We start from the raw sequence: 19,791 nt of genomic DNA on the forward strand, positions 1-19,791 counted from the left end.
CCAACATAAATGTGGATTTTAACACTATCTACGCAACAGTCGCATCTTCTTTTGAAACTTTTAAAGCATTTTTTCAATTTAAGGACAAAATCAGTACTGACACTCTGCGTTAATTATTTATGATGTTGAAGTATTTCTTCCTTCTCCCTCCATTTTTAAATTGGTGTCATCTTCCTGTTCTGCTGAATAGAAACTCCTCATATTTCTAACTTACAAGAAAGCATAAAGAGAAGCAGCAGGTAGGTCTGCTATACTCAGCAGTAAAACAACTCAGTGTTTGGCAAATCAGGTGAAAAGACACAAATTGTCAAAATCCAAATTATTGTTCTGTGTGGAACTCCAGCCAGGTCTAAAAACATACAATTAATATTTCTGTTGATAAAGACAGATATGTAACTACAAGGTTTATCCAAGCTCATTGAAATTAATTTCTGGCAGGAAGCAACAGACTGCGACAATTTATAGCTTATTTACTCCCGAGGCATTTTAGCGAATGCTCAGCCCCTGCATCTAATTGCATCCATTTAGTTACTGGTTATACCGGACATACCTGAAACATGCCTTGGGATCTATTAAAACAGGGAGGTTACATCTCAGTTGTACTGCATACAGATTCTTAACCAAAATTTCTGCCTCCAGCAGTACACCATCAAAATCTCACTTCCTCTCTCTCAAGGGGCTGAATTTATAAGACTGACAGATGAGGCAGTGGGAGGATGAGAGAGAACAGACAACTCTAAGGGGCCAACACCACCAGTGGCAGATCAATGAGAGTTCTTAATTCTTCTCTCTTTAAACCACTGTATCTTTCTTTTTTCTGCTGGTACTAAGTGTGTAGTTCAGGAAACAGCCGTAGAAAGGGTAGGAGAGAGGTATGAATGAGAGGGTGAACAGGTATCAAGAAACAGATGCTGAACCACATAAGTGCTGTTAATTGAGCTGCGACAACACTGGATCCTACCTCATTCAACAGCCCCATGAAAAGACTAGAACTGCTGGAAAGAAGATCCCAAAGAAGCCACGGCAACTTTGCCATGACTCAGTCCTACCCATCTGTCCTACAGGATCGCCAGAAACGGGACTGCAAAGGGCAACACCGCTTCTCTACGGGACTGCAAGGGCAAGGATTTCTTGCAGGGATGGTTTCAGGGGCTGTGTTTTATGCAGGGTACGGGACTCGCTCTGAAAAGCGCCTAAATCAGTGAAAGACCTTCAAATGACCTAGTAGAAGAGCCTAGTACTTGTTAAAGCATATGGATATTCAAAAACAATATTCAACATTAACAGTGTTTCTCTCAATTTAAGATTACTATAATTCTTATTTTTCACAGGGTTGATCTTGGTCAAGACAGGACATGGTTGTGTGAGTTCTATCCCACTTTTCTTTTGGAAAACAAGTGTTTTCTTATTGAGATAAGAAATGGGTTTACGTTTTTTTTAGCACATCTTACAGTACAGATCCATTTCAAAGATCAAAGTCAGGTTTACAGCCAGGTTTTTGCCTGGATGTAAAACACCCTTTATTATAGGTTTTTAGTCCTTGAAAAGCAACTTCAGGCTAAAACAGTGACATAAAAATTGCATTTAGTGGAATGGATAATAGTACTTTAAATACTTGAATGATGAAGATGGATGATGGCCTGGAAAATTTTTTTCAACAGTAAAAGTGGTCCATTGATGCAAAAAGTTTGAGAACCTCTTATATCTGTTAAAAGAAAATCTCCTCTGTCTCACAGAGTGACTGAGGAAGCACTCTGTCTCTGTAAGAGCGATTGCCATCCACGTGACTGTGGGACAACGTGCACGTATGGGATCTTATTAGCCATTCCTGGCTTTCTCCAGATCATGTGCTTCAAAGGCACAGAAAAAAAAATAGTCATGACTTTTCCCTCATATTTCCTACATTTTATTCCCTTTTATCCATTTTAAAAGCCACTGCCAGACTGCAGGAAACAAACAGTTTAAAAGCCATCTCCTTCCAAAAAAAAGGCAGCAGTCTTTCTAGCAGGGCAAACCACATAGTTCTTATTCACTCATGTTCTGTGAGCCAAGGTTGGGCACTCACAGGCATATCCCATCATGTGCTCGGATACACCACTGGCTCTGGAAACCCATTTATCCAGTGGCAATGAGTTCTACAGTCTAATTATGCTTTGTGTGAATAAGTACTCCCTTATATTCATTTCAGCTATGGCTTTATTGTGGTTTCCATCACACCTAGAATGACACAAAACGTGTCCCAACACTTAAAAGTAATAACAGGCTATAAAGCAGAACTTAGGCTAAAACAATTAAGGAAAACATAACCCCCTGAACAATTCCCCCACCCACCCATCTTGTACAATGAAATCACGTTTTAACCACTGCACTGTCCCTGAAGCTACACCAGCCTTTTTCTTTTAATGTTTCCTAGTAGGGTTACCACCAGCACAGCTCCAGCTGAGCCACCAGCGTTTTCAGCAGAGTATCTTCTAATCTTCCTCAGAATAGCCAGAAGTAAGTTACTGCTGCTTTGAAACACAATTTACATTAGAAAAGTCTGTCTCTTATTAGTTAGGCAGAGTACTGGAAACACCAGCAGCCAGTTGTAAAACTTCATTTGTATCCAGAATTCCAAAGCCATTATTTAATTTGTTTGGAAAAAATGTAACTAGAAAAAAAAGCCAACAAAATAATTAAATAAGAAGATGTGTTTGTTATTAAAGCTCCATAAAAATGCAAGTAGGCTTGAAATCCAAAGGATCTGAAAATTAACACTGCAAGTACATAAAAAGAAAAGCATACTGAATAGGGCTGGCTGGAAAACAACAATTCCATTTTGCTAAACATTTCAAGGCTTTGAAATTTGTTTTTGTTCCAATATGAAACAAAAATGAGACTTTCTGAACGTTTTCATGAAACGAGGATGAGAGAGAGAGAGTATTCACTCCCTCTGGACCTGAAAAAAATCTTCCAAAGAAAATTGTCTCCAAAATAGATAATGTTTCCATGAAACACTCCGGTTTTGATGAAACAGCATTTTTCAACAGGGAAAAAAAAGTGTCAGCAGAAATATCATAGCCATTCTAATAGCAAAGGCTTATCTAGATTGGATGCTTGTATGAATAAATTATGTTGAGAATTGAACCAATCTAATTATATTTATATAGGTCCCCATGTGAACACCGTGTCACTTTCCTTAGAAAGATACTCTGTAAGTTACTTGATCTATTGAATTACTTTTCCTGATTAAAGATATTTTATTTTATTCAAAGAATGTAAAAGAAATCACAGAATAAGCAAAATCTGAGAGGTACCATAAGTCAATTTGTTACTTATCCAGGGGGATTTTTCTACAAGCCTGTGGACATTCTTATTTCAAAATAAGAATGGCTTTACGATTTGCAAGATTTTAAGGTTTGTTCTTTTTTTCTTTTAAAGAAACATAAACTGTGCTTCTAAGACCATATAGACATAACTGAATTAAGGTCTTTTATACTAAGGGAAAGTCTGTGCTTGAAACTTCGAGCCATACTGGGCAGTACTGTAGAAAAACATAATGTACTAAACAGTTCTTTAACAAAAGGGAGGTGAACTAGTGTTTTTCAGTCTTTGAATCTACTGAAGGGGAAGAAAACACTCATATTTTATGAAATATTGCATATGGCTACTCTTCTCTATTCCTTTCTCTGCTAAGTGTGTATTTGTGTGTTAACTTATTTATGCTCCTTTTAGAGTATGGTTGGCCCAAGTTCTATTGGATGCCCCAGCAAAGGCAATGAGGACATTTAAGCGAACAAAGCCAGATTAAGTTGTTCCAAAAATATTGATAACAGAAATAAAAAGGCAGATCACCTCTGCCTGCCATGGGACACAATACATTCTGCCGCAAATTGTTCTCACCTTCCTCTTGTAGTTCTTTGCAAGATTTTCATTCCAGCTAAGCACCAGGATTTTCCTTCCCACCTCCTGCAGTACTGCTCAATGTCTTCTGCAGAGCTCAGGGACTGCAACTGCACTTCGCTGAACATCCCATAGGCGTCCTGCACAAGGAGGCACAACCTGCAAAACATTCCTCTGTTACTCCCTGCCTCCTGTTCATAACAAAAGAGTTCGTAAATTTATGAAAATTATATTACAAGCTTCAGGAAAGGGCTTATTCTCTACCATATCTGGAGAATTCCTACCAAATAATGTATCAATAAACAAAACCAACACCATCAAAGGGGTTTTATCCTGTATATTTTCAGGAGGTAATGGGGCCACGAAATAGAGAAGCATGACTAAAAAAAGCGTAAAGGGCTTCCACAGAGTATTAGATAAATTAACTGTCATGCAATGTGTGGTTTGTGTACTTATAAAAAGAAGACTGAGTTTTTGCCTTGCTTGAAGTGAATTCTGCAATGCAGACAGAGATCGATGTAAAAATTCTGCTTTAGAAGTAAACAAGGCAACATATTTCACAAGTAATAATCACCAACACTGAAACTGGCAAAGCAAACATTAGGTTTTCTATAACTTTTTTATAAGAGTCCTTAGGATGCAAAAAAGAGTGAAATGTCAATTCTTATTAAAAACAATCCAAAACCAACAACACAAAACTGCAGGTTAGCATATTCAGTATTGGGTATGAAGAAGCCCAGAGGAACTATTTTAAGGAGGTAATTAAAGAACCTGTTAAACAAACAATTTGATTAAAGTAATCTATGCAAGTAGGGTCTGTAGGGCTGGGAAATATCACTCAGCCAACTTGCTGGCATTTCAAAAAGATATTACTGTCATAGCAGATACAGCAGAATCAGTGGATGTCATATATTTAGATAGTCAAAAATGCATTTCACAAGATTCTGCACCTGAGATGAGCAGCCACGATAGCATGAGTCACGCTGTGGTGGGTTTAATTGCCCCAGAAAGAGACAGTTAAGCATGGAAACTTTTCAAAGGGAGACAAAAATTACCTTTGAGGGTAGCACATGCATCTTTATTTCTAAATAAAACTCAGGGGTGCACTAGGCAGCAGAATTTGGCTCATTTCAAAGGCACCTGGCAAAAGTACCTCCCCAGAGCAGCACCATTGTTCACAGCAAGCTGACTCTCACTGCTTTTGCAGGACTTCATATAACATATTATATGCATCCTGAAAGCATTCAACAGTAGTCATTATATCTTTATAAAACACATTTTAAATTAAATGAGCTCCCAAATTTTTCTGGAAGAAATCCAAGTATTTTTTCACAGAGAAGCTTAGGTACGTGAAAGATCACTAATCACAGTTTACTCTTTCATTATGAACCGTTTAACTCCAGCTTACACCCTTGAGAGGGCTGCATTTGACACAGGTCGCAACTCCAAAGCATTTCAGACATCAGCAGCTGTGCTAACATCAGCTGAGAGTCCTCATTTTTCAGATTCTGGTGCTGGTTTTGAGGACCAGAGTGGTAGGATAAACACTAACAAAGGCTCCCACATTTCCCTCATTATCTCTAGCTACAAGGGTCTCACACAAAGTCTTCACCAGGCAAAGAAATCTTAAGTACAATTCCTCCACAGCCTGCCGAAGTTCAGAAGTCCTTTAGAGCTGTGAAACTCTGCTTCTACCCTGAGCAATGACCAACAGGAGGAAACCAAATGCTGCTGTGATGTGTAGGCTGGAAGGATATGTACCCTGACCTCTGGGATGAGTGGTGTTCGCATCCTAGAAAGCAGGTGACTTTTAACAGTATAAACCTGTGTCTTCAACAGCTCTGTCACTCTACATTTTCTATGTAGACCAACTCATGAGATAATTTCTGGATTTGCACCACAAGATGATCCCCAGCTCAAGAGAACAAAGACTGATGAGCCATGAACACGACAGCCCAGAAGCAGAAGAACTACGGCTGCCCAATGCTTTCCGTGTCAGGACCTTGCAGCCGGCTAAAAACTCTCCCGAGTTTTAACTGATTGGACTAAAACTCCTCATGCTATTGTTTTGCTTGGAAAAACAGAGCTAACACACTCTGGAAATTTCTGAAAATCAGATTGAAGGGAACAGGAAAAACAAAGCAAACAGTTTTGCCTGTGTTAACAAAACATCCAGTGACTGTTAATTGTGAGAAATTAGGCCTTTGTATCTTGGAGCAAGCAAGGGCCAACTGAGTTAGCGTTTCATATCTGATCAGTTCAGCAGTCTCTTAACTGATCACTGGAATTTCTCATATCTTTAGTGAGCCATAACTGAATGCAACTAAGTCTCAGACTAGCTGGCACCAGGCTCATATTAAGTCCTCTGGGACAGGTTAATTGCCCAAATAAAATTAGCTTGGTTGGTGCCAAACACATCAGTCACTAAAAGTGCATTTTCCCAGTCCTTTTAAGACAAGCAAAGAGATGGCTGCTGTCAGACATGGGAGTCTCAAATCCCCACATTTCTGGCTGCATATTTCCATCCCTTTGTGGTGGCAGCATTAATGACTAGGATAAGAAACCGATCTGACCAAAAAAAAAAAAATCTGTAGCCAAATAATCATCATCAGATCAGCTCCTTGAAAATAAACTCTGTAGAAGTGAACTCCTGTTTGCATGGAGTACCACTTCTAGACAAGGATGTGTTTTCCAAAGCAGGATGAGGAAGCTGAAGCTTCCACTCCAGCTGTCTGGTGTATGCAGCACAACATCCCAGGTCATATGATGGGAGAATGGTCATCATACGACCAAGATGAACAGACAGAAGTAAAGAGAGAATTGGGTAACTTGGGGCTTTTATCACTAATGTTCCCATTCACATTAGTAACACATTCATGAGTATTGGCATCAAGAAGAAACACAGAGCTGCAGAACCTCTTGGATCAAATCCCAAGTACTTTTGCTCTGCTAGGACCATAGATATGAGCAGACATCCACTACGCTATACTTGTTCTAACAGCATCCAAAAGGTATTCACGATTTTAAAATGAAATGTGTATATTCACTCACTTGGAAGACAGAATTTCACAAATAACCTCCAGTTACCCAATTGCAGACTGAGAAAAGGAATATCCCAAACTGATGCTATGAAAAGAACTTCACAGACGCATGTTCCCTGCTTCAGCACACTTCTAAAACAGTATGAACGATGACAAAATCTTGAAATACTCTCAACACCATTTGATCTGTCTCACACAGCTTTAGTTGGTAATGCTATACATATTTAATGATGAGTGACAACTGATTTTCCTACTTTATGACAACCATTAAATAAGCTGAACTCCACAACAGACTCAGCAATGCATTTGGAGAACTAATCTCACATTTAGGGGCAGACTTTTTAACACGAGGAAGACATTTTTTACACTGAGGGTGGTGAAACACGGGCACAAGTTGCCCAGAGAGGTGGTAGATGTCCCATCCCTGGGGACATTCCAGGCCAGGCTCTGAACAACCTGATCTAGTTGAAGATGTCCCTGCTCATTGCAGGGGTGTTGGACTAGATGAATTTTGAAGGTCCCTTCCAACCCAAATCATTCTATAATTCTATGAAAATGGTTCTGTTCTTAATGGATTTTGCACACACTGTTAGCATCACTCACAGTAGTTCAGTGGCTTTCAGAGGCTGTTGATTCATAGCCTTAACTTCCTCACTGGCATTGTTTTTTTCCTTGATTTCACTTCATTCCGAGAAAAGTTCATTTGTATTATTTTCCCATGTTAGTGTTGCTCTCATATTGCAGAAAAATGTTCTTGCAAATTAAGCTTTAGCAGCAAGTATGACTGTGATTAAAGCAATGGTTTGTCCCATGATTTTTCCCCCCTTTGAAGCTCACTACTAGGATGAAAACCCACATCTAAATTATGAGACAAACTATAAATCCAGAATGAGTATTTGCCCCAAGGAATTCAGCATTTATATTTTGTGCACATCTACCACAAATACTTTTTTTTTTTCCATAAAATGTGGTGTTTGTACTGAATCAGTTAATAAAATAAAACATACCTTTACCACAGCCTTGTCAGTATGCACAGTAGTGAACTGTTGTTAAAAAGGGCAAGATCAACATTTTTATCAGCAATGTTCATGTAGGGAGGAAAAAAGGCCCCCTTATGTTTGGACAATAGGATGCAACCCTGCGTAAGATTTGAGATTAAAATATGATTTTGGAAACTTAAATTTCTCATGCAAATTCACTCCAGAAGCAAGGGGTAGCAGGAAAGCCAGCTGAGGAGTGAGTGTGGGAGATGCCAGACTAAGGGAAAGGTGAAGTATGAGTCATTGGTAAAAACAAAGAGGGCGAAGATAGGGAATGATAAGTGAAGCAGAGATTAGCCTTTTTTTTTCTTACTTTATTTATTATTTTTTTTTTAAAGTAATGACACAGTAAGTCTCATTCAAATGCTTGGGAAGATTTTGTTAATTTGCTGATAGCCAGGAGCAAGGATGAGGGCTGGAGGAAGATGGGTCTGATTACTCTGCATTATTTCTATGACTGTGCTGATCTTTAGGAGAAAATGTCTCCCAGTAGAAATCTGGAGAGGATTACAGGATTACTCTGCCATGCTCTTCCCCTAGTTAGTCACTCCTCATGGATAAAGGGTAAAATCTTCTTCTACTGTTACTTTTTTATGCATGGAAAAATCATCTCTCTCCACACTACTGCTTTGTATTGGGCATCTGACTTCCTGAAGAGGTGAGTGCAACAAAAACCTTCTTCAGCTTTGGTCACCTCCAGCCTCCTCAGCAGCCAGTGGAAAAGAATAAGAAAACGAAGATGTGCCTGCAGAGATGAGAGCGCACGGAGGCCAGAACTGACTGATGACACAGGGACGGCCTTTACTGAGTCTTGTGAAAACAAGCAGCAGAAATTTGTCACGAGCAGATCTTAACTAACAAATAATTGTTTTACCCTTGGGCAGCAGGACAACCATGTGGCCCACAGCAGCTTTTCCCCATGCGCAGCTAAACCGTGCAGTACAGTAGGAGGAGCGGAATAACCTGGGAAACGCCACCACCTTCACCATGCTCGGCAAGGACTTCATTAGTTACTCTTTCTTTGGAAGGCAGGGAAAGAGGAGAATGGGGAAATGCCTGAAGACTAGCTGAATTGTATTAGATCTGATATTTGCTCATCCTTTATCTTAACCATCCAAGAGGCAGCTGCTGCTGCTTTGTTTGTCAGAAGGACCTCTTATCTCTTTGAGGTGCGGTCCTCGCAGAAGCATAAAGCACACGTACATAAACACACATAAACAAAAACCCCCTCTCTCCCTTAATCACCAGCGGCACAACACTACCTACACAACGCCAATTCAGCAACTTGTCTGGTCAAGTCTCAAGGTGGAGCTGATTCACTCCTGCTAATATGGCTCAGATTCAAATTGCAACCTGCAGGACACCACCCTACCGGGATTCAATTTATCCCTACCTTATGCACTCCTTGCTTTCACCATACCCATATTATTTCTGAAAAATCAAAGCTCAGGCCACAGCTCTAAACACAGAGGGAACAACGATCCAACTCCCCCACTCCCTCATAACACTAGAGGGGTTTTCCTATTAAAAGCACTGTATTCACCAGATCAAAAACTGCTTCATGTTCCCATTTGAAAACTGTGTACCCGCTGTAGCAGTCTTTAGGGAGACACAAGATTCTGTTTTCTGCTTAAAATCCATATGATTTGCTGCCAGTAAATAGTGACTGAAGCTCTACAGAACATAACTATGGATTCACCAATACAAATGAAAAATAATGGTGACAATGACTAACCCCTTCTATGCATGGTTGCAGAGGTACACAGGTAGAGAGGAAAACGTAAGCACTCCTGCTTCCAGTTTATAAGGGGAATGTCAAGTTCAAAGAAGAATCCCGGTCATAATTCCTTCCAAGTGCAGACGGCTGGAACACCTCTCCTATGAGAACAGGCTGAGAGAGCTGGGATTGTTCAGACTGGAGAAGGCTCCAGGGAGACCTTATTGTGGCCTTTGAGTACATAAAAGGCGCATATAAGAAAGATGGGGACAGATTTTTCAGCAGGACCTGTTGCAATAGGACAAGGGGTAATAGTTTAAAACTAAAAGAGAGGAGATTCTGTCTAGATGTGAGGAAGAAATTTTTTACAGTGAGGGTGGTGAAACACTGGCACGGGTTGCCCAGAGAGGTGGTAGACACCCCATCCCTGGAGACATTCCAGGCCAGGCTGAATGGGACTCTCAGCAACCTGATCTAGTTGAAGATGTCCCTGTTCATTGTAGTGGGCTGGACTAGATGAACTTTGAAGGTCCCTTCCAACCTAAACTATTCTGTGGTTCTATGTTTCTAGCACCCAGACTGATGCTCTGGTTTCAAGCACTGAGATGACCCAAATGGCAATAACTTGCTTTGAAAATGGGAGGTTTAAAATTAACCACAGCTGCAAGAATTATAAACTCCCAATCAGTCCAGAACTTGCACAGGATTTGCTGCTCCAGCTATATCCCTGTAAGTCAATGGAGCCTGATGGGATTCATCCAAGGGTACTTAAAGAGCTGGCTGATATCATAGCGAGACCTGCCTCCATGATTTTTCAATGGTCCTGGGTATCTGGAGAGGTCCCAGTTGGCTAGAAGCAAATGTTGTCCATGTCTTCAAGAAGGGCAGCAGGAATGATCCTGGCAACTACAGGCCTGTCAGTCTCACTTCTGTGTCTGGCAAAATCATGGAGAAGATTATTCTGGGAGTTATTGAAAAACACCTGAACGACAATGCAGTCATTGGTCCCAGCCAGCACAGCTTCTCAAAGCTAAAATCTTGCTTGATCAACCTAATTTTGTTCTATGAAAAGGTTACCCACCTAGTTGACTAAGGGAAGCCTGTCAATGTGATCATTTTGGATTTCAGTAAAATTTTTGATACTGTTTCTCACAGTATCCTCCTGGACAAGTTGTCCAGCATAAAGCTGGATATACACACAATGCAGTGGGCGAGCAATTGGCTGATGGGCTGGACATAAAGGGTTCTAGTAAATGGGGTTATGTTGGGCTGGTGACCAGTCACTAGTGGGGTTCCACAGAGATCCATCTTAGGCCCAGCACTCTTCAATGTCTTCATAAATTACTTGGACGTGGGACTTGATGGAATACTAAGTTTGCTGATTACAAAAATTTAAGAGAAGCCATTGACACTCGAGATGACAGAGAGGCCCTGCAGAGGGATCTGGACAAATTGCAGAACTGGGCAATCACCAACCATATGAAGCTTAACAAGAGCAAGTGCCAGATTTTGCACCTGGAACACGGCAACCTTGGCTGTACATACAGACTGGGGGATGAGATGCTGGAAAGCAACTCTGGGGGGGTTCTGGTCAATGGCAAGTTGAACATGAGCCAACATTGTGCCCTGGCAGCCAAGAGGGCCAACTGTGTCCTGGGTGCATCAAGCAGAGCATTGTCAGCTGGGTGAGGAAGGTGATTGTCCTGCTCTGCTCTGCACTGGTGCAGCCTCACCTGGAGCACTGGGTGCAGGTCTGGGCACCACAGGACAGAAAAGATATTAAGCTGCTAGAGAGTGTCCAGAAGAGACTACAAAGCTGGTGAAGGGTTTGGAGAGGAAGTCATAGGAGGAGCAGCTAAAGTCACTTGGTTTGTTCAGCCTGGAGGAGACTGAGGGGAGATCTCATCATGGCTACAGCTTCCTCACATGGGAAAGAGGAGGAGCAGGCACTTATGTCTTCTCTCTGGAGACCAATGACAGAACCCAAGGGAATGGCAGGAAGATGTGCCAGGGGAGGTTTAGGTTGGACATTAGGTTGGACATTAGGAAAAGGCTCTTCCCCCAGGGGGTAGTGGAGCACTGGAACAGGCTCCCCAGGGAGCTGTCACAGCCCCAAACCTGACAGTGTTTAAGAAGAGACTGGACAACACCCTCAGACACACGGTGTGAACTGCAGGGTTGTCATATGCAGGGAAGGAGTTGGACTCGATGATCCTTACGGGTCCCATCCAACTCAGGACATTCTATGATTCTATTAAAAAATGAAGTTTGCGATCATTTAAGTTCTTGTTCGACAATTGTGGAAGGCCCCAGAAGGAGAGAAAGGAGAAGGCTGTTCAGGAGTGCTGGACCTGGCAGAGCAGGAGCAGCGCACACAGTTAAACACCAGACACTCTGGTTCCCTCCAGCGAGAGACAGGCTGACCTTGCAGAAGTATTGGTGGAAACTGCACATGTGACAGGAGTATCACCTGGGCAATCAAATCTTATCTCAGCATCTCAAACAGAAAATATTTTGCAGAGGCCTCCCTCGTGTCAGGAAAGGAATCTTTTCTTTGCAGGCAACTCTTAGCATGTGAGTATTTATATAACATGGTTTGCAATAACTCACTACAGTAACTATACCAAGCCCATCATTTTGGATTTTCCTTGGTTTTCCTTACATTTTTATGCATGTGTTAAAAAAAAAATGAAAAAGAGTAAGAGCGGTTATAAAATAACTGTTGCTTACTTTTATTCACTTCCTTGAGCAGTCACTTACTTCAATACAAACTGGAAAATCAAATGCAACTTTCACAATGTCTTGCATGAATCCCTGCCTGTTGATTGCTTTTTCCATTTCTTCATTCAGTTTAATCCTTCCACCTACTATTTTCTGTCTATGACCTGAGGAAGCAGCAATTCTGTGGGAAATGGCTTTTGTGCGTAGGAAGAGACCTGCACAAGCCAAACATATCAGCAGGGCTCCCTTCTTAATGCAGAACATGCATGCAGAGAATGGAGCTCCACCGCTCTGTAAATGTTCCCACTCGAAACATGGAACACCACCTGCCTGGTCGGAACTACATACAGCTTCTCGAGAACGGGTGTAGCACAAAACCAGACAGCTTTTCATACTTGCAATGACAAACACGGCTTCACACGTGACATTTTTTTTCAGCATAAACCATTTCTTCTACGAAGTTTTCATGTGACACCGAATGAACTTTTTAAACTCCCCATCTGACGCTGTTTCTAAGTGCACTTTCAAAGTAAACTGCTGATGTGTGTGTTTTATTTGTACACAGAATTTTACTCAAAAGTAAACAAGACATTTAAAACTATAAAAAGACATTCCTGACATCCACTCAAACATAATCTGGAGCCTAAGCTAAAATTTCAAGTTACAGAGTTGCATTTGAGAAATATTTTCAGTATCAGCCGATAGCTTCACTTATCTCAGATTCATAAACAAATATTGAAGCTGTTCTATATTAATATTTCAAATACAAACTAATTATGCCACGTAAGTAAAATTTATAGTGATGGCTGGTTTGGAAGACACAGAAGAATAACTTTCTAAGTATTGCCTAAAAGTTTGTATAAAGGTTCAGCTGCAAGAAACCAGCAAGTCTTTCCTCCCTCCTGATCCCCCAGGCATCTCCCCCGCACAACACGACGCTGCACGTAATTTACGGTCCTTCTGCTAACATCCATTCCATACAGCTTGTTATGTAAATAAAAACAATTTTGGGTGGTAACAAAACAGCAAGCACATCAGATCATCTCAGCTTGTTTCGGACTCAGTATGCTGTTAATTGTAGTTGGTGCAAAAAAATAATGATGCACACACTCCTCAGGTTCCTCAGTTCCTTCAGAATGGAATCCCTTTACAATCCCTTGGTTATTTCAGTATACAATGCAGAGTAAACATTATTTTCCTGTATGTCATGATCTACTAATCAAGAGTCAAAATCTACATTTAAGAAACTTACAGCCTCAGCTGAAAACTGCAAGTCTCTCTTATGGATGATCTCCAGTAGAAAAATCATGTTCCAAATATAACGTGTAATTACCACCCAGTCATTTAAAATACTTATCTATGAATCTGAGGAGGGGTTCTTTGTTTATTTTTTTTAATCTTAAGACTTGGTAATTATTGTTTTGGCATATGAGATTTCCAACAGTCGGCGAGGTGCTGCCAAAAGATCTTCTCTTGCAAGGTGCTCAGCACCCTCCTTTCCAAGAAAATCAGCATTCAGCTGCTGGTTCTGGCAACATTTCGCATCATCTTTGCCACATTATATTTCCTCCACTCCTCGGTTCCTTATACATAAAAAGCAGAATAAAAGTCCTGTCTTCAAAGGGTGAACTGAAAGCAACAGCTGAATAATAGTGGTATCTAGGAGGGCAGGTCTACAAAGTGTATTCTGTGTGCTAGATCCCATTTGAGCTAGAGGAGGAGGCTATATATATATATTTATCTATATATATATCTGTACGTATGTATGCATGTGTGGAGAGAAGGCTTCCATGCAGTATCTACACATTTTTTCCATGCTACCAGGTTTAGATAGCTCTAAAGTCCCACTGCAAAACCCATGGCAAGGGCTTTACAGTATTACAGCATCTGGAATGAAGCAAGAATACTGCAGCAGCAGTACCAGGGTCGCTTATCTTTCAAGACAATATTATTTGTGGATTCACCAGATTTACTTCTGAACCACACAGGCAATGAATGCGATTCTAGAAGAATGAATTAAAAAAAATAAAAAAAATAAAAAAAAATAAAAGGAACACAAACAAACAAACAAAACCCAACGTGAAGTGAGTATTAAAAAAAGTAGCTGTCCATTCAGCAGGCATAGAACATCCTAAAACACATTCTTAGCAGTCTATCATTGCACATGTGCTTCCCCAGTGCATGTGAAGGGTAAATGAAATGTAATAACACTGCAGGATTTCTTACAGAGCTATGTCTGTATTTAATAAGGCATTCTGCTGTCTCAATGCCACATCATCCCACAGAACTAGCACAAAAAGATAATATTAACTGAAATAAAAGGCAGGATAAAGAGCAAAGAAGAAAAGTAGAAGAAGTGATATCACGTTGGCGCTCCTGCCCTGGCAGAAAGGCAATTTTCCACTCCTTTTCGCAGGGTCTGCCGTTTCTGTTTTTCACTCAGCTGTTTGTCTCTGCTCCTGCGGCTGCCTTTCCTAGGTGTGTTTCTAAATGCGGGAGAGGGAGCGTGTTTGTGTGTGCGCCTCGCGTGTTTACCCGAGCGGTGGTAGCAGTTCTCAGCAGTCCACCGAGAGTTCTAGGAAACGGCCCCTGTTATTTTATTCTGGGTCAGTGTCAGCTCATGTCAGGCAGTAAAGATCAGTCAGGACAGCTTGCTCCATCTCGCAGTCCTGGCCGGAGGCCTCAATGGGAGAGGGGAAGGGAGCGAGCAGCGAGTGGGCGGAGAGCCTTCCCAGCACTCTACCAACCACCGCACGAGGAATTATGATAAACACCGCTCTGGAAACCAGATACAACAGTACATTGTGTTCTTCTTCGGAAAAACAACCAGACTTCGGCTCACTTAAAGTAAACAGTTAATCCTGTTTATCCTTTTTTTTTTTTTTTTTCTTTCTTGATGAGTTGTTAACAGAACAATCTCTTCTGCACAGCAAATAAGAGATCTGTCCCTTCAAGGAAAAAAAAAATCAATTTGATATGTAAGCTTTCTACTATCGGCAAACAGCGTGGAATAACAGTCTTTCTTGGCTTAAACCGACTTAAGACAGCAATGCCAAAACTGAATGAAACCTTTCCCTCACTTACATACTTTATTTTGGAAAACTGAAGTCCCAAACAGAGCGTTCTATTCATCTCTTTTAACCATTCCTTTTCTGACAAGAACAGGCAAAACTGGTTAAAACACAAAAATTCGGGGTGCGTGGTGTCCTTGCAGCAGCCCGAGTGCACAGAGGGTGCCTGGGATGGACAGATGAGCTGCTGGGCAGGGGGGCAGCTGCCCCCAGCTTCTCTCTGGGAGGTGAAAAGAGGAGTTGGACTGATGGACGGCAACTGAGGCAACAAACTGCAATCCTGCTCGCCAAAATATATGCTTACCGTGCAAGTTCATGATGTCCCTGATTTTCAATATTAAGGGTGATTAATTAGAAAAGCAGATGGAATTGATTATCTTGTTTTGCTGGAGCCACCACAGCCTACCTATTAACTGCTTCTTACTGGGGGCTCCAACCGAGTTCAATGAAAGCTACAAGCTTTTCCAAAGGGAATTCTAATTTTTAGCACTCAGGAGTTTAAATAGCTCCAAGAGTCAACAACAGAAGTGTGCTTAACATCGCTAGTCAGTAAAAGTTTGTTGATTTAGCTATTTATAATCATAAAAACACACGATTTGCAAAACTGAAAGAGGAGAAGGAAGATATTTCCCTGGTTTTACTGATTTTACACGCTCTAAGATTCTGTGTAACCAATGTTACCAAGTGCAAAAATGTATATTCAGGTCTGTGAGTGAAAGCTTGGTTTTCAGATTTTTTAAAAATATATTTTAAATGTGAAACTTTTTTATTTTTCCTGCTTTTCTTCCCCTTTATTCTCCATTTATTCATAAATCTTTTGCAGCAGTTGCTGAATTTACAATTGCCCTGATAAGCTCTAATGTGACAGAGCAGGACTGAGCAGCCCTGTTTCCCATTGCTGAGCCCAGCAGCCTGGAGGAGCAGCCTCAGGACTATCCCCACCACTCCACCATTTTGTCCTCCACTATGGCCTCCAGCCAAGCCTGGAAGAGTCAGTACTGGTAGGACAGGACTGCTGCTGAACACTTACTTCATCTCGCTCCAAGGGCACCCTGTCATTTAACTCCCTCCCTTCCAGCACGACACCTGCACAAGAAAAGCATGGTTCCTCTCTTGTGATTGTGGGTTTGGCCTCCCAAATTTGTCCCCAAATTGGTGGGCAGTTCACAGTGCTATCTATGAAGGACCCAACTGATCCAAATCATGCCAAGGAGCTGCAGCTCTGAGGAGAGCGGTTATCAGCTGCATAACTGCAGGAAAGAAGCAATATACTTAATATTCCACTTAATATGTTAATATTCCACTTAAATTTGAGAAAAAACTTCTTCTCAGTAAGGGTGACAGAGCGCTGGAACAGGCTGCCCAGGGGGGTTGCGGAGTCTCCTTCTCTGGAGACATTCAAGACCCACCTGGACATGTTCCTGTGCGACCTCACCTAGGCGTTCCTGCTCCAGCAGGGGGATTGGACTAGATGATCTTTTGAGGTCCCTTCCAATCCCAAACATACATACATACTGTGATACTTTGGTAAAACCCCTTCAGGGACATGGTTTAGTGCTAGGGTTAGGTTGGGCTTGATGATCTTGAGGGTCTCTTCCAACCAAAATGATTCTTTGATTCTCTCTGGGGAAGCCAGAGGAGAATGTGGTGGAGCTACGGCCTCCGCTTGTTGGAGGAACTCCCAGGGGTAGGAGAAGAAAGAAATAAACCTAAATTGCTTAGGGTGTGGTTATAACCCATGTACAAGAAAGAGTCCTTTGACTCCCCACATTTTGACCCCATGGTGGCAGGCCACCATCATGCCCTGCTTCAGGAGGAAATGTATCCAGCCGAGAGGACTGCAGACGAGAGGTGAATCAATGGGACATCGTTAGGAGACGAAGCAACAGCAGGAAGAAAATGTGGAAGGTAACAAAAACAAAGGTCGGGAGGAAATGCTCTCTGATATTACCTCTTCTCCACTTCCTTTCTTACACCTTGCTGTTCTCCATGCCTCTGGTAGTTAGAGATTAGGGAAAAAAATGCTGGTTTGTGGCCACACTTGTGTAATCCTGTGGATGACCTATGACCATCGCTGATGGAGCACTTTCTCCAGACACATTTGTTTTTTTTAATATCAGAAATTATGGACATAACAACTGCTGCTGAAAGGGAAGTGCAGGTGGCAGCAGTTTTCCAATTTGAAAACGAAAAAAATAAAAGTTTTATTACCCTTTTAAGATTCCATTTGAACTTTCCAAAATGAGAAATCCTATTTTCTGTTGTAGGTCTTTATAAATTACTTTTAAATAAGCAGCAGGACTGAGCCATTATCCAAACCTCACTCCATTTCCATTGATTTCAATGAGCCTCATTTCATGCCGTATAGCAGGCAGAGAAAACACCTGGGCAGCACCAGCAACATTTCTCCACCTTGATTTCATTCAATCATTCATGCAAATTCCATGTTTCTCTTATAAAACTACCTAAACTGAACACAAATCAAGGATTGTAAACTGAAGTAATTTTATAAACATCACACTCACAATTTCCCATAATTTCAAGGAATCGTTTTTAGCAGGATCAGAACTTGGGGCACAGCACACAGTACATAAAAAAGAATCTTAAATCTATAATATCCTGTTCTGTTTTTTTTTACATTTAATTGGGTAATATTAGGATGCGCATAGAGAATCTCTCACTTCTTTCATAATTTTGGTTAACTTTGGATACATCTGGAGATTTCAAAAATTATGTGTGCTAGTGGGAAATGTTCTAAAAGAAAAAATCTCTACTACAGAATCTTAATCACAATTAACTCTGTACAGATGATAGTCCTTATTTTATATCTCATGCATGTGGAATACTATTTTATTGTAATGACATAATCAGTCATTACACTGGATTTAATTTAATAACCCTGGTCGAATACTGAGGAACTACATGTGTGGTATAATTGATTCTGATTTTCCCTTCCCCCCAAAAAAAGAAAACAGTCCTGAAAGTAAGAATCTGTTCAAATATCAGTACAGCATAGTTTGTTCTCATTATTTATATTGCAAGGGAAAGAAAAAAAGAGGACCAAATCTAATCAAAACTACAGGAAGAGTTTAGAGAGACAGAAGATAATAATGTAAATTAGAACTGGATTAGGGTCCTTAGTAAACCTATCTATTCATGCCAAAAGAGGTGATTTAATATTCTGTGGTTAAGCTTCTGGTTTTGTCTTATCCCAAAGAATATCAACAATAGCACATTGTTCTCCTGCCACCGTGCTGGTGTTACAGCCCCTGATGTGATTCAGCACAGGCCTGGAGAAGCACAGCTCAACACAGTTTGGATCTTCCGGAGCTGTCACCCACTGCAGGTCAGCAGGAGATGGAACATCACAGCCAAGATAACAAGATACCTTTTGTCTTTAAAACATGCAGTTTCCTGTTGATAGTATTCTTGTATTGTCATACTAGTCGTGTCCTCTTTTTCCTGTCACACGTACCTTCCCTAATTGAGACTCCACTGAACTGCACTGAGAAAGCATAAGGGCAGGGGCAACTTCTACAGGGCTATAGAGCATTGGATATTGGGTACAAGCCCTGATCCCCACTGGAGCATCTTTGTCAAAAAAACAGATCAAAGCTTTGCCGTAGCTGCTTAAACATCAGTTGCTGTTGGTTATCCTTCTTAACCACACGCAACAGGGCTAGTATTTGCATTTTCGGAGTACTGTCAGCATCTTAGCAGTTGTATTTTTCCCTCTCAGTGTCTCTGTTAAGTAGAATCTCCATGCACTGACTGACTGCTCCCCCCATTCCCCAAATAAAGCATTCAGGAGCCATCAGAAGGAGGTTTGAAGGTTGCTTCGAAGGGGCTCATTCCTACTAGATGCACGATATAAGATGCAGAGAACCACCAGCGTATAAAAATGATGGTATTTCACATGCATATAGGCCAAATTTTCATGCATTGTCTGTTGTCATGGGATGCATTGTTCACGGTGTTATGTCCACTGCCAGGTAATGTCAGACACCCTTGATTTTGGATCACGTGACACTATGTATATCACGTATGCCTAACGTGAAGCACAAAAAGAGCCTAAATTTAAAACATGGGAATATACTAAAACAAATATAGACAAAGCCTCCAAACTATATTCTCAAGAATAGGAGACAAAATGCCTACATATTTAATAACATGTGCTTTCTGACCAGGTATTTTCCAGCACGTTTCCTAACTTCCACCCTGCAGGAGTGTGAAAATGTCAATCAGACAAAAACACAATAAATGAAAACACAGAAAGTGAATCCCACTTGGATCAATCTAAGCATTTTGTTTTATTAATT

The 19,791-nt window shown here is 41.0% G+C and overlaps 1 protein-coding gene across 1 annotated transcript in view; it reads right to left on the reverse strand.

Annotated features, from left to right (window-relative positions):
- SPIDR (scaffold protein involved in DNA repair) overlaps positions 1-19,791 on the reverse strand; it is a gene marked incomplete at both ends in the record, with an annotated part of 211,942 nt that overhangs the window by 24,056 nt on the left and 168,095 nt on the right. The window contains one exon of the mRNA XM_080364135.1: positions 3,883-4,041. Within this exon, the coding sequence (XP_080220261.1) occupies positions 3,883-4,041 (159 nt within the window). The remainder of the gene's footprint in view (positions 1-3,882; positions 4,042-19,791) is intronic.

This window comes from Nesoenas mayeri (assembly GCF_963082525.1).
Source record: "Nesoenas mayeri genome assembly, chromosome: 2".
Classification (NCBI taxonomy): Eukaryota; Metazoa; Chordata; class Aves; order Columbiformes; family Columbidae; genus Nesoenas; species Nesoenas mayeri.